The sequence below is a fragment of the Asterias amurensis genome, chromosome 2 (genome assembly GCF_032118995.1).
Source record: "Asterias amurensis chromosome 2, ASM3211899v1".
Classification (NCBI taxonomy): domain Eukaryota; kingdom Metazoa; phylum Echinodermata; class Asteroidea; order Forcipulatida; family Asteriidae; genus Asterias; species Asterias amurensis.
This window is the reverse complement of record NC_092649.1, coordinates 25816427-25830100: the sequence shown is the minus strand read 5'-3', so window position 1 is coordinate 25830100 and position 13674 is coordinate 25816427. Positions and strand designations below refer to the sequence as shown.

At 40.6% G+C, this 13674-nt stretch overlaps 1 protein-coding gene and 3 non-coding genes across 5 annotated transcripts in view; all 4 read right to left on the bottom strand.

Annotated features, from left to right (window-relative positions):
- The window catches only part of LOC139954403 (inner nuclear membrane protein Man1-like), a 42970-nt gene extending 30234 nt beyond the window's left edge, over positions 1-12736 (bottom strand). For both annotated transcript variants that reach the window (XM_071954190.1, XM_071954191.1), the window contains exons 1-2: positions 11211-12736; positions 1469-1494 (exon numbers count right to left, since the gene is read on the bottom strand). In XM_071954190.1, the coding sequence (XP_071810291.1) occupies positions 1469-1494; positions 11211-12561 (1377 nt within the window). In that variant the 5' untranslated portion in view covers positions 12562-12736. The remainder of the gene's footprint in view (positions 1-1468; positions 1495-11210) is intronic.
- A 393-nt stretch (positions 12737-13129) lies between these two features.
- Positions 13130-13202, bottom strand: Trnaa-agc (transfer RNA alanine (anticodon AGC)). The gene has a single exon. It is a non-coding gene; the product is annotated as a tRNA-Ala (tRNA).
- A 76-nt stretch (positions 13203-13278) lies between these two features.
- On the bottom strand, positions 13279-13351 carry Trnaa-ugc (transfer RNA alanine (anticodon UGC)). Its single transcript has one exon. It is a non-coding gene; the product is annotated as a tRNA-Ala (tRNA).
- Positions 13352-13572: 221 nt separating this feature from the next.
- Trnaa-ugc (transfer RNA alanine (anticodon UGC)) lies at positions 13573-13645 on the bottom strand. The gene has a single exon. It is a non-coding gene; the product is annotated as a tRNA-Ala (tRNA).
- Between the last annotated feature and the right edge of the window lie 29 nt (positions 13646-13674).

The following is a 13674-nucleotide window of genomic DNA, read 5'->3' as shown; positions in this document are numbered from 1 at the left end:
CAGGTCCTACACACATTCCCATGGTTCTGGAAAAACATTTGTGCAATAGTATGGTAAGAGATGGCAAACTCATATACACAATTCTGAATAAATGTGTTGGCACAATGGTACCATGGTTTGCTCTTCTAGAGGTTGCTCATACAAATGCTTGAGTCATATGGCGCAACAACTGTCTCTTTAGTCTTGGAAATTCAAATTTAAGCGTTAACTTGCGAATTGGCAAGTCTCTGTACCAGATGTTATTCAATCAAACTCGCAAATGGCTTATTTGGGGAGCAGTCATCCTCTTATCATTAACCATGATAAAAAATACACAATTAGAGGCTTACAGTATTCTGGATAATACCTTAATCCAATCCCTGTTTTCCCCGTTTGACATTTCTGCCCGAGGATGAATGAATTTAAGATAATAGGGGAGGGGCCTGACTGGATGCTGCTGGGTTTCAGGGTGTGGCACTTCTCCGGTCAAAGGTCAAATTCAACTGAATGATTCATCCATGTTGTATCCTTGACTTTGACAGTACATAATACACATGTGTACTTGTATGTTAGATGGAAGCATTTCTCCAGAGAATCGGTAATGGTTTGAGCTTTGAGCTTTCATTTCAAAAGTAATCAATATTTTGCAAGACATAAAGTACAGTCAACTCTCGTTAATATGAGCTCGGGAGATACGAGACAAAGGTTATTTTTGCGGCCCCATGACAACAACATGGATTATTTTTTCATACTTTTGTAATGGGGTCTGAAAATAATTGTTACGTAAAAGCTATGTAAGTACCGTTCAGTCAAGGTTCGGAAACAACATTCTTGTTGCCAAACTATTTATCGGATCGGACCAGCTACACAGTTCTGTCCGATCCAAAAACCGAACATTTTGCTTATTTATAACTTAAATGCTTGATCTACAATGCCTACACGATGACGGTAACCAGCGAAAACAACTATCAGCAAAGGCGCTACGCAGTATCAAATCCGTCACATCTTGGTCACATGAACAACAAGTTTGACTTATTTTTGCTGTGATTTTTAACTTGAGTTATACAAAATATTAAATTTCTATGATCATAGTCAACAAAAATGCCATTATCATTGATATTTTTGTGTACTGGATGCAAATCGCCCCGTTTTAGCATAGACACGCGTGTAGTGTATGCACTATAATCACATACAGTACATGTATGTATCACCGCGTTTAAGATGAGGTTCGAATAATACGAGGAAAACGGGCCAGTCCGGCGGACCTCGTATTAACGGGAGTAGACTGTTCATTATAAATGTACTGTACATTTATAAGTCTGTCTTATCGAATGGCATTGAAGGATCAGTCAATGGGATGGTTTCTTCAGTCACAGAATAAAGCACTTGTCCAAATTAGCAGCAACATGCTAGATTTCTACATACGTCATCATGCGTTGAGGTATAGGACTTCCTAAGCAAATTGTAGCTGCCTGACAACAGTTCTTACCCCAGCGATGTAGAAGTGTCTTGAATCTGAAATAGAAAAGAAATTGATGTAATCAAGAATCAACTTTGTTTGGGGGGAGGGGGATACAATGTACCTTTTTTTATTCCATAAGAAAATCTTCTTACATGTAAGATGAAATGAAATTCATTTAAAAGGGAAATGTTAATTTAAACACAAACAAGGAAATCAGAATACTTTAATTCTAAGTTACACGTAGATCAAGCTTATCATAGTGAACACTGATACGACCACTGCCTTGACATCTAGCAGTACATGTAGCTTGCAAAACTGATGATGCTTACAGTGGTTTTTTTCACAGGAATCAGAAAAGTACTGAGTACACATTGCTTTTACACACATCGGTGTACACAGTATTATAAACTTGCTATTAGAGTCCATTTTATGTCAAAAAACCTGGAAAACCTGGAAACAAACCAACATGTACACATTGTGTTTCTAAAGCAGTGTTGTTCATGGGTAATTTACAGAGCATTTCAAAGAAAATGGACAGTGCAAATGTATTAAACTAGCCAAATTGATGTTTGTCTACATGTCCTCAGGACTAACTTTGCATCATTCCATTAGGCGCACCAACGTGTAATTGCACCAACATGCAACTGGCTAGGGCATGACAAATGAAGTCATAAGATTTAGGGTCTTTAGTTTTTATGTGGTCAGGCTCCTTTGAGGATAGTGTCAAGTACATCTTGGTACCAAAGTGCGTTAAAACATGTCTACGATAACAGGATCATCATACCATGCTATTAGGACTCAAATGTGTCTTCCTTCCTCATGCACAAAGTAGGCCCTACATGCCCAAAGAAATACATTGTAGGGTGGCAGTGTGCATTACGTAGATGTTTGTAAAGCAAAGTCACAAAACCCCGAAGAGAGGTTTGAAACCTGGACCTATCAATCATACATGTACAAGTACTTGTTAAGGTCTACTTAATTACACAATCGAGCCAGATACTTCATGGAGGCAACGAAGGCGATTTCCTTACATAATAATGCCCCTTTGCCCTTGAAATGCCCTGGTAGAAAGTATCCTCTGCCATAGAGGGTGCCCTTTTAACCTGTACATGTACATTGTGAAAATGCCTTGATGCCCTTATCCTTTAAAAACCAAAGCAAACAGGGCTGTATAAACGAGGATCAGTTACATATGTTTGTGTCTACAGTACAAGCATGACAAGAGCACCAAAACAAATTTTTCATGAACCAAAGAAAAAAACGAAGAAAAGAAAAGCAACCCTTGCTTGCGGTGTACATGTGTACATCGCTTTTGTTTGATTCCCCGCAGTTTTCTTTTTGAAACTTTTAAACACTGGATTTGGCAACATTTAAAGGCAGAGGACACTATTGGTAGTTACTCACTATATTTATTGGCATAAAACTGTACTTGGTAACGAGTAATGGGAAGAGGTTGATAGTATAAAACATTGTGAGAAACAGCTTCCTCTGAAGTAATGTAGTTTTCGAGAAAGAAGTAATTTTCCACAAATTTGATTTTGAGACCTCAGGTTTAGAATTTGAGGTCTCGAAATCAAGCATCAGAAAGCACACAACTTCGTGTGACAAGGGTGTTTTTTCTTTCATTATTATCTCGCAACTTCGAAGACCAATTGAGCTCAAATGTTCACAGGTTTGTTATTTTATGCATAATAATAATATAAGATACACTAAGTGAGAAGACTGGACTTTGACAATTACCAAGTGTCCAGTGTCTTTAACCTGAAGTGAAATTTTCCTACACTGATCAACCGTCTTAAAACCAACATGAAACCAACGTTTGAATTATATCCAGGCTTTAATAATGAAAGTAGTTAGAGTTTTTGTTGCTACACATGACTTTTTAGTTCTCAGACTACATGTACATGCCTAAAAAATGGACGTCTGCCAACGCTCTGGTGGGTGTGGTCATGGGGACCATTGAGGAGGGCCCCCAAAATGAGCTAAGATCAGCTTGGGGTCTACAGGCAACAGCGAGATTGGTTATGTTCCACCCCAATCGCATGAACTATAGTTGAGACTGGTCCCAAATTGAGTGCTCAAGTTGGGACGCCCCAACTGTAACACTCAAATTGGGACCAGTCTGAACGACGATTGTCAAGTTGGGACGGAACAGTAGTGTGTTGATCTCAAGCACAAAACCACAGAGTTACCCCAGGGTAATTAATAAGAGGAATCCCCAGAGGAGGGTCAGGACATTGCGGTTTTTAGGGTTGCAATTGAATTATCATCAATGTGACACTGCCACCCTCCATAGGAAGGAAACATGTAGCACACCTGTTAAAAATCCAACCAGTATGATTTTTCAGCAGATCAGGGCTTGCCCAAAACCTTTTGAAAAAACCAGCCAACAGGACTGGGTTAATATATTTGGTTTGCGGTAAAACCATGTGTGTATCTACATGTTCTTGCCAGGTAGAGTTTGTTCTTTAGAGAACTGTATTTCTTTATTCTACTACCGCGGAGTAGAATTATCGGATGTTCGGGGTAACCTGTAGTTTGGACTGGGTTAGCTTGTCATTTCCAGTCTGTCAGCATGTATACAGCCGGTCCACTTAGATTGGTCGAGCAGCTATTTTAATTCACATTTGGGTAAGCAGACCAAGATGTAAAAGGGTCTACTTCACTGTATAGTATATGTTTGGTAAAGACTCTGGAAACAAATGGCATTAAAAACTTACTAACAGGCAAGCATTACAGCAGCAGGCCTGTACAGTATGCTTCGTTTTTGAAACGGCAAGGGCACCAAGGCATTATTTCCTTGGTAAAGGATACCCAAGGCAATGACCAGCGGTCATGGAGGCAATCACCTTTGTAAAGTATCAGGCCTGCAGCGGCTTTGAGCTCAATTGCATTTTGAATTTTTTTTTACTTTGAATTTCTGCATTATGGACGAAAACAAATCTCTTTTTTACCACCCCACCCCCACAGGTTTTTTATTTATTTATTTTTTTTGGGGGGGAGATACACTGTGAATTTTGTTTTCTCAATGGCTCACCAGTGTTGCACAATGCATTCCCTTTAAACCTCCCTACTATGGTACTACACTGACAACAAGTCTTAGCAATACACATGTACACGGCTTGTCAGCCAAGGATGTTGGTTGGGTCAACCAAAAGCTCAGGAAAGCCCGTAGACTGTCTTATCCTGGCATGCAGACCTACTACTCCTGGGCTAGTCACTACAACCGAAAGGTACAGTTGGCCAATATAAATCATTAACACATGTACTGCCTGTACATGTATGTGCTGTGTCGTACTCTCTTGTGTTTGGCGCCAACATAACGCTCCGTCACATTTTTGATCCAGTTTGGTTCGTGACTGAATTTTGCGAAAGGAGGGGTGGAGGGTTTGGGGGATGATTGAGGGAAGGGGAGAGGGTTTACAAAATACTCCACCGTGCCTTACAATTTTAAAACTTTAACAAATATGTACAGTGTAGTAGCCAAACCCAGCTACTAGACAATGCGTTTTTTCTTGCGCCAAGAAAGTTTTAAGTAGACCAGTTTTTTAAAAAACAATAGCTTTGATGTATTCATTGTGGAAGTGATCAAACCAATTTAAATGAAGTAAACACCACTCACTAAAAATTATAAACACATTTCGCATTTGAGTATTTATTGCACAGTTTTTAGCAGCCAACTTGACAAGTTGAAAAGGCGTCTTCTACTAGCCGTAAACCCGTAGCAGATTTATCCTAGACAATGTAGCTAGGCTAGTGCTATTAGTTTAACTACTGTCCTAAAAATACTAAACCAACATGTGCTAGACCGAGTTCCATCCATGATCCAAATCATGATTTTCCCATCTTTTTGTTCCTCACACAAGAACCAAACCAAGGTTGAATGGTCTTGTAATGGTCTAATGGTAAAATTTGATTCCACACTTTTATGAAATGACAAATCACCAACACTTAATAACAGTCACTAGTTTTTATGAAGATCTACATTTAGTAATTAAAGTTGTTTAATTATGAGATTAATAGCACAGGGTTTTAATGGTGCTTCGGAGCATTTAGAAGCCACGGCCAGATCTTTCTGTTTGCGTTATGGGTTCTTCTACAATCAATACACAACACACAGGACCAGCAGCTTTAAGTCCAAGCTAAATGGCAAAGTGTCCGGCTCAAAGACACACGAGTGGCAAGACAAGGGCTCAAACCCACACTCTTCTGATCAGAAGTGCAGGAGCTCGAGTCTGTTGCGCTTAACCGCTCGGTCATGATGCGCCATATTTGCTGGTTTTAAAAAGCCATTCTTATTCTGGACACGTACTGCTTGTGGCAAAAAAGTATCCTCTAAAAAAGGTACTCTATGTGTACATTCTGAGACCATTATAAAATGCATTTGATCTGTAAACATTGCAAGCGAACATTACGATCATTATCAAACTGCACTTTTATACCCATTGTTACATGAGGAATGTTCAATGTTGGGAATTTTGCTAACCTTCATAAATGCGATGATTGCATTGTGTATGTGCTTCCATGTGTAAAAACATTTACATTCAGTACAAAAACTACTACGTGTATGTGTATAAAAATGTACAGTGCATTGTATACTAATTTTAATGATGGTGTATACATTATTTGCCTCGTTCACGGCTGATACACAGGTACGTGCACGGTCTTAGTGCAGCCCTTATACATTGTATCATGTCAAAACCTGACAGTTTCACAACCATTTGAATGTCATGTTTGTACAATGTGTAAAGGCTTCGTTTTTAGAAGGGCAAGGTCACCGACGCAGTTTCCCCCTGAGAAGAGCAACCTTTGAGAAAATAGTAAATTTCTAGCATTTCAAGGGCACCAAGGCAATAAAGGCAATTAGGGGGACAATTAGGGGACCAGGGGGACATAGAGGCAATTGCCTTTATCGCCCTTGTGAAGTTTAAAATGTTACTTATTTTTTCAAAGACGAGTGTCTATGATGTACTACAAACGGAGACAAGTTAGTCCAATTACCAAAACGAGCATTGCAAGCACTGTATCCTGTATGATGTAGTCTGGGAACTAGACCTGTATGCATAAGATGGCCGAATCGTGAACAAGACCATTGTTCTGGTCTTGGCCTTGGTGCCCCATCAAAAGTTTCCCATAGACTTTAAGATTCTCCAATGGAAGTGCCTTTTTGCAAAATGAAAATGGCCTAGTCCCCTCACAGACGAAATTCCAGGTCTGAAAAACATTCCGTACAATAAATCAGGCCCACTTCGCTTTCGTAATGTTAACGTCGGGCATGTTCAAACATGTACCTGTGTTTTATGTACACACCTGTACATTGAGTGCAATCATGCGCTAATAAATGAGGTCCTGGGACACGTCATACGAATGAACACAAAAGCAGCATATGGAATGTTATATTCCATGTTCCATGTACACTGCAATAAATAGGCCTACATGTACCGTGTTCATGTACGGTACACACATGTGCATACACCGTTTAGTTATAAATGTACATGTACCTTGGACAGTTTTAAAAACTTGATCACGTGGGGATGTACATGTATGTATTAACAAGTGATAAAGGACTGCCTCTGGAAACAAGCGAATAAAATGGCCCCAAACCAGCATACACTATGTACAACTTGGTTTGTGTACATGGGTATAGTTTAATTGGCACTTCGCACACATGCGGGTACACACTGAAAATGTATCAAAAGACCCCTTGCATACATGTATATTAAATGGAAGACCAAATTCTTAATTTAATGAAAATAAACTTTCTACAAAGTGTAACATAAATGTACGAAAAGAGAAAATTACTATCCAGTCTCAACAGATTGGAAGATATTTACCAGACTCAAAGTCAACATTGCAACATTAAAAGATAATAATTACGCACTGGAAGGTATTACTATTCACTAAAAAAACAAAAGTCAGCCGGACTTTGCACTTACAAGTCTGGTCATGAGGTTACTGGCCCGAGGCTTAAATCACTGACCTCAGGACTTTGGTCCAGTCTATAAAAACTTGAGCCATGTACACAGTGTACGTACATGTTAAAGCCCCGATGTCTTTTCACAATTCTGTTTTTATCCGAATTCAAGCCCTGGTATGTATTTCTAACATCATGAAATAAAATTTCAAATATAAATACTGAATTCGGTCATTCGTGACGAGCCAGGGGTGGTCTAAAACATCTACCAGGCCGGATACGTCATGAAGGCAACGAAGGCGATTGCCTCGTTGCCAACAATTCGATTGCCTTGGTGCCCTTAAAATGCTCCTTTAGAAATTTACTAAGTCCTCATAGGGTGCCCTCTATCAAGGAGAAAATGCCTTGGTGTCCTTGCCCTTTCAAAAACGAAGCATATAGGCCTTGTCTACAATTGTAAAGGATATATCTTGTTATCAGTTAAACCGATAACGTCAAGTCAGCCAAACGGTGTTATGAGAAATGCCAGCCCCATCCATTAACCCCAAAATGAATCCCATCAATGCACGCTTATCCTAAGAATAATTAACCCTAATTGACCCAAAGCCAGGGAGTGAATCACACGCCAACAAGCAACAGGTTTTAAAAAAACACATCAAGGCAATATATTCTGGGTCTTTCATAGCACGCAATCTTGAGAGAAAGGACATGCAACATTTGACGAGAGATTTTTGATTAAACATAAACAATTCCATGGTATCAAAGTTATTCATGCTAAGTGCATAAAATGTGCAGTAAAACTAAACTAAGCGAGGGTGGACTGGTACATATTGGTTAACAGTAGACCCCTCCCATGATGTACATTAAATTGCTCATCAGGCTAAGCACCTTACACTACCTTTGGGCAAAATGAGGAAACATCACAGCTTTTTGTAAGGAACGAATGATGGCGTGATGCGTACGCCTAATTGTGTGTATGCCACAGCCTGGTCTGCCAACCAGTGTCTGTGCGCATGCAGGAATGTTACACATAGCATTTATGGGAAGGGCTAATGTGATTGTGGCAAACTTTATGCAGCCTACAAACTGACAGAAATGCAGTGTCCACACACACATGCGCAACCCGGACTCAAGCCCACACTCTGCTGATCAGAAATACCAGAGCTTGAGTCTGGTGTCCTTATCTCTCAGCCACCACAACAAGCCATCCACTTGAAATTAACTTATCACACATTCTACTTGTGTGTAGATTGTAGTTGTACCTCCTTAACACAAAATGAGTATCCAATCCAACACTTTCAAACACCCAATATTGAACAGCAACAGTGCCCATAATACCTGTCCTCACTTTCCTCGATCAACACCTTTTTAAGCTGAAAGTAGTCCACTTCAACGAGGGGGGGGGGTTGCTTTTTATTAATTGATAATAACAACCTTCTACCATCAGTAACTAGTACTAAGGCGGTGGGGAGACGGCACAACAGCTGGTGACACAGGAAGGAAGCGAGCACCCGAGCCTGCCGAGGTGTCTTCAGACCCAAGGAGAGAGGGTTACTCCTCGACACTTCTGAGTCAGTGTTCTGCATGGGATAGTCCCGTCATGCAGGGAATGATAGCCATCAACAAAACTGGCTCACTATGTATCTCTCAGTGCAGTTTGTCAAGGGGCGCTACGATGTTCGTACAGTGTATCTGCTTCTGGTCATGTCTTAAAGGCAGTGGACACGACTATTGGTAATTACTCAAAATAATTATCAGCATAAAACCTCACTTGGTAACGAGTAATGGGGAGAGGTTGATAGTATAAAACATTTTGAGAAACGGCTCCCTCTGAAGTGACGTACAGTATGTAGTTTTCGAGACAGAAGTAATTTTCCACGAATTTGATTTCAAGACCTCAAGTTTAGAATTTGAGGTCTCGAAATCAAGCATCTGAAAGCACACAACTTCGTGTGACAAGGGTGTTTTTTGTATTTCATTCATATCTCGCAACTTCAACAACCAATTGAGCTCAAATTTTCACAGGTTCGTTATTTTATGCATACATGTTAAGATACACCAATTTAGAAGACTGGTCTTTGACAGTTACCAACAGTGTCCACTGTTTTTAAACTTAACTGGCCAAGCTAAAGTTCCTCAACCCAGTTTTATGATGATTTGTTTATGAAAGAGCACAAAGGCATTTACTTCTTGGTAAAGGCATAGGAAACCCCATGCAGTGTGGCCCCATGACATGAGGAAATTGTAAATTTCTACTGTCATAGCATTTCAATGGAGCATGGAGGCAAATGCCTTCAATGCCTCTGTGAAGTATCGGGCATGGTAGGACAAAAGAAACCAACAATGGGGGACATTAGACTTGGTTTTAGTAGACTCCTTTGGGAACATTCATGAGGACCGTTACAGTGTTTGTTAGTGAATACCGCGCCTCATGAGACGAAAAATGTACTTGTACTGATACAGAGAGAACTTATTGTATATATTTTGGGTGTTTGTGGGATTCATTTTTTTTTGGGGGGGGGTGGGGGGGGGGTTAGGACTCTCAATTTCCAGTCTGAGTTGAGACAATTATTCAAGTTCCAACAATTATGTATAAAAATTATAAATTTTAAATCTTGGGAATAACAAACATTTGCCCAGTTGTACCCCTTCAGGATAACTTTCTGTACTGCGCCACAACTTTTTAACTAAATTTTACAAAAAGGGATACATACAAAAGTATGTATCTCATTTAGGTAAATTAGATAAAAAAATATATTATTTCAGTAAAAAGTGGTGGCGTCATACATAAACTTTCCCCCCTTTAAAATATTCCTGGGTGTAATTGCAGGTCACAATAAAATACTTGTGATGTGCCAAGATGTCAATCCTCAACCAAACAATGCCACCTGTGCATTCTATTTATAATCCAGCTAATTAATATCTCTGCACCTGATGATGACTGTCATAATACATCAACAATGTGACAGTGGGACCAATGTACAGCATGACGACTCTAATTAAAGAGCACACAAAACATGCTCGACTGTCCATCTGCCCGATCATGTACAAAACACAATGTAATATTAGGAGTATACCTATGTACATGTATGCAACATTGTTCCAAGGATTTATTGGTCAAGAACAAATCATGTGATGTACACTCATATAAAGACGCATGGAATAACTTTCCGTATGGCGCCACCACCTTTTCACTCATTTTTACAAAAAGGGATATATCAATCAGGTAAATTAGATACTATATTATTTTATTTCGAATGAAAAAGTGGTGACGCCATACGGAAACTTTTCCGACGCATGTTCCATGGCTGAGGATGCACGACGCACTACGCATAACGCACAACGTGGAGGGTAACACAAGTGTTGTTAACCAGTTCACACAGTACATTACCTTGTTCGTACACCCTCGAGTGCCATTTGCCCACTACTCGGGTATCAAAACACAATGGATTCCGCCACAGAGTGCAGCAATTATATGTTTTTTCCTACATCATGTGTAGAAATACGAAATCGTTTACCCACAAACCCAACATGTACAGTACATTAGGTACACATGTGTACACATGTACCAATGTTCACGTAGGGGATTGTTGGTAGTTTATAATCCATGGAGCTCCATGGTTAATCCTACCATGATCCTACATACAAAAGTTTTACCTATATGGTCACATTTGTGTACAACAAGTACTTTTTTTAAACGAGGTTCCAGTTTCATGGCTTTGCTTACTGCGTAATTTTGTGCTTTCCAGTGCCCTATAAAACACAAACTGTAGTTCTACAATATGGGCAATAAGCGCAGAATTCCTTCGTAAGCTAAGCAATGACATGGGTACGCACATGACAAGCTATACTCACCCTCTAGATTTTCGGTGCCAACATTCATGTAAACCATCCCCAAAACTACAAAGAAAAGAAAGGCACACGACAGCAAGATCATTGGGACATGGTGACCAATCCTGGAGCCAAGGCTGGAGGCTGAGTGGTCCTCCGTGGCAAACTCTTCGTAGAGGTTCTCCTCTCTTTCAGGTAGGTCAGAGTTGCGAGGGTTGCTCGTTGACGACTTTGATCTGTCCGGCTGCTGATAGGCATAGGGGCGACTTCTTGGTGTGTGGTTGGATTTAGAGTTCAGGAAGCTTGAACTGGTGGATCGTGGAAGGGACACATTGTTTACTTTGCTGCTGGAACTTGATTTGATTTGATTGAGGTTTGGGTTTCTGGAGGAGTTGAGGTTATTTCTTGATGCTGGGGCAAGAGTATTACTGTTGTTGTTTCGGGCTGCGTTATCGTTTAGTTGACTTGTGTCCACCTCGTCATCGTAGGCATCTGACAGACGCAAACGATTGGATTTGCGCGGGGTGCTAGTTCTTGGGGTTAATGATTTCGGGAGGCTTTGCCGAGGAGAAGGTTTAGCCGTTGAGGACCACCAGAGTCCGGAAGTCTTGTTACCGGTCGATGATAAATCGCTTGCCTCTGAATTAACATGGTCTTTTGTGTACGTTTCATTCATCCTGCCTCTTGAATTTCTGTTTCTTACGTCGTACTTTGAATTTGATGAATTTGTCGAAGCCTCAGTCATTTGAGGCTCGGTTAACTCATCATTACTATCTTCATCTTCTTCTTCATTATTATCCTTTTCATCCACATCAGAGTCCGAAAATTCACCTTTGCTTGGAGTTGGCACAACCCTGGATTTAGTCACTGCATCCCGGCCAGCCAATAAGCTGGCGCGCGCTCTCGATTTATTCCCGTGGACAGTTCGGTCAATTGAAGGACCTGCACTTGGCAACATACCTGTCGAATATCTCTTCGATTTGGAACTGGAATTCAACCGTGAACCTTCCGAGGGAAGCTTTGTTGACTTTGCAGGTGTATCTCCGTGGTCATCGGCCGTCCCATTGTGAGGTGTTTGAGCCCGGACTTTCAAGCTTCGTCGCCGTAAACCTTTGCTTGGGACCGGCGTGGAGCGCCTCCTGTTGCCCGCTGATTCACCATCACTTTCGTCGGAACTGAACCCGAGTAATTTACGCCCTGGAACGGCCGGCGTTGGCAATTTCACCTTCAATTTCTCCTCAGCTTGGAGCTTGCTTAGTTTCTTGAAATAAACTTTCCGAGTGGTGTCGGTAACCGGTCCAGCATTGAAGCCTAAACGCTTCAATTCTGTTCGTAATTCTCGATCATTTAGCGCAGTGTGTCCCGATGCCGCCATTTTGTCCACTCCGAATGAATGCAGCTTCTAGATTCCCGGATGCTGGATGCTGTCTAGTCTGTGCATGTACAGTGCACAGTGTACGGACGGGCGTAGATCGAATAGATCTGCATTGTGCTTGTGTGTGTACATGTAATACGTGTGTGAGTGACTCCTGCCTGCATGGCCAACCCGTCACGCGTTCATTTCTCGGGGTCAGCTGTCAAAGGTTTCAATAGCAGACAGCACAATGTCAGACACAGAACTAAAGTAGCTCCATGGTCACACCAAGGACTTCTACTGGGGTTCAATAAACTATTAATTAAAACCTTGAGGATTACAAACTACAGAGTGGACGATAAGTTGAACTAATCCTCAGTGTATATATTAAAATAATTTTCATGAAAATAATGGGCAGATTTTTTGGGTTGAAAACAAAAAAGGTTAAATAACATAACATTGGCACATTCTTCTTCAGTTTGGACAACAAAAAGAGGTTAAAGCGCCCTACCACTTGAGCTATAGTCACAATGCATGAAATGTGAACTTTCTTCTTCTTCAGTTTGGACAACAAAAAGAGGTTAAAGATTGGAGAATCCGGGTATCGATCCCGGTACCTCTCACATGCTAAGCGAGCGCTCTACCACTTGAGCTAATCCCCCATGTTATCAAAACAAATAATTTGCATAAAATGGTAACTTTCTTTTTTTAATTTTTAAAACAAAAAGACGTAAAGATTGGAGAATCCGGGTATCGATCCCGGTACCTCTCACATGCAAAGCGAGCGCTCTACCACTTGAGCTAACCCCCCATATTATAATCACAAATAATTTGCATAAAATGGGCACTTTCTGATTTATTAAAACAAAAAGAGGGTAAAGACTGGAGAATCCGGGTATCTATCCCGGTACCTCTCACATGCTAAGCGAGCGCTCTACCACTTAAGCTAATCCCCCATGTTATAATCACAAATAATTTGCATAAAATGGGAACTTTCCTTTTTGAATTTTAAAAACCAAAAGACGTATAGATTGGAGAATCCGGGTATCGATCCCGGTACCTCTCACATGCAAAGCGAGCGCTCTACCACTTGAGCTAATCCCCCATGTTATATTCACAAAAAATTTGCATAAA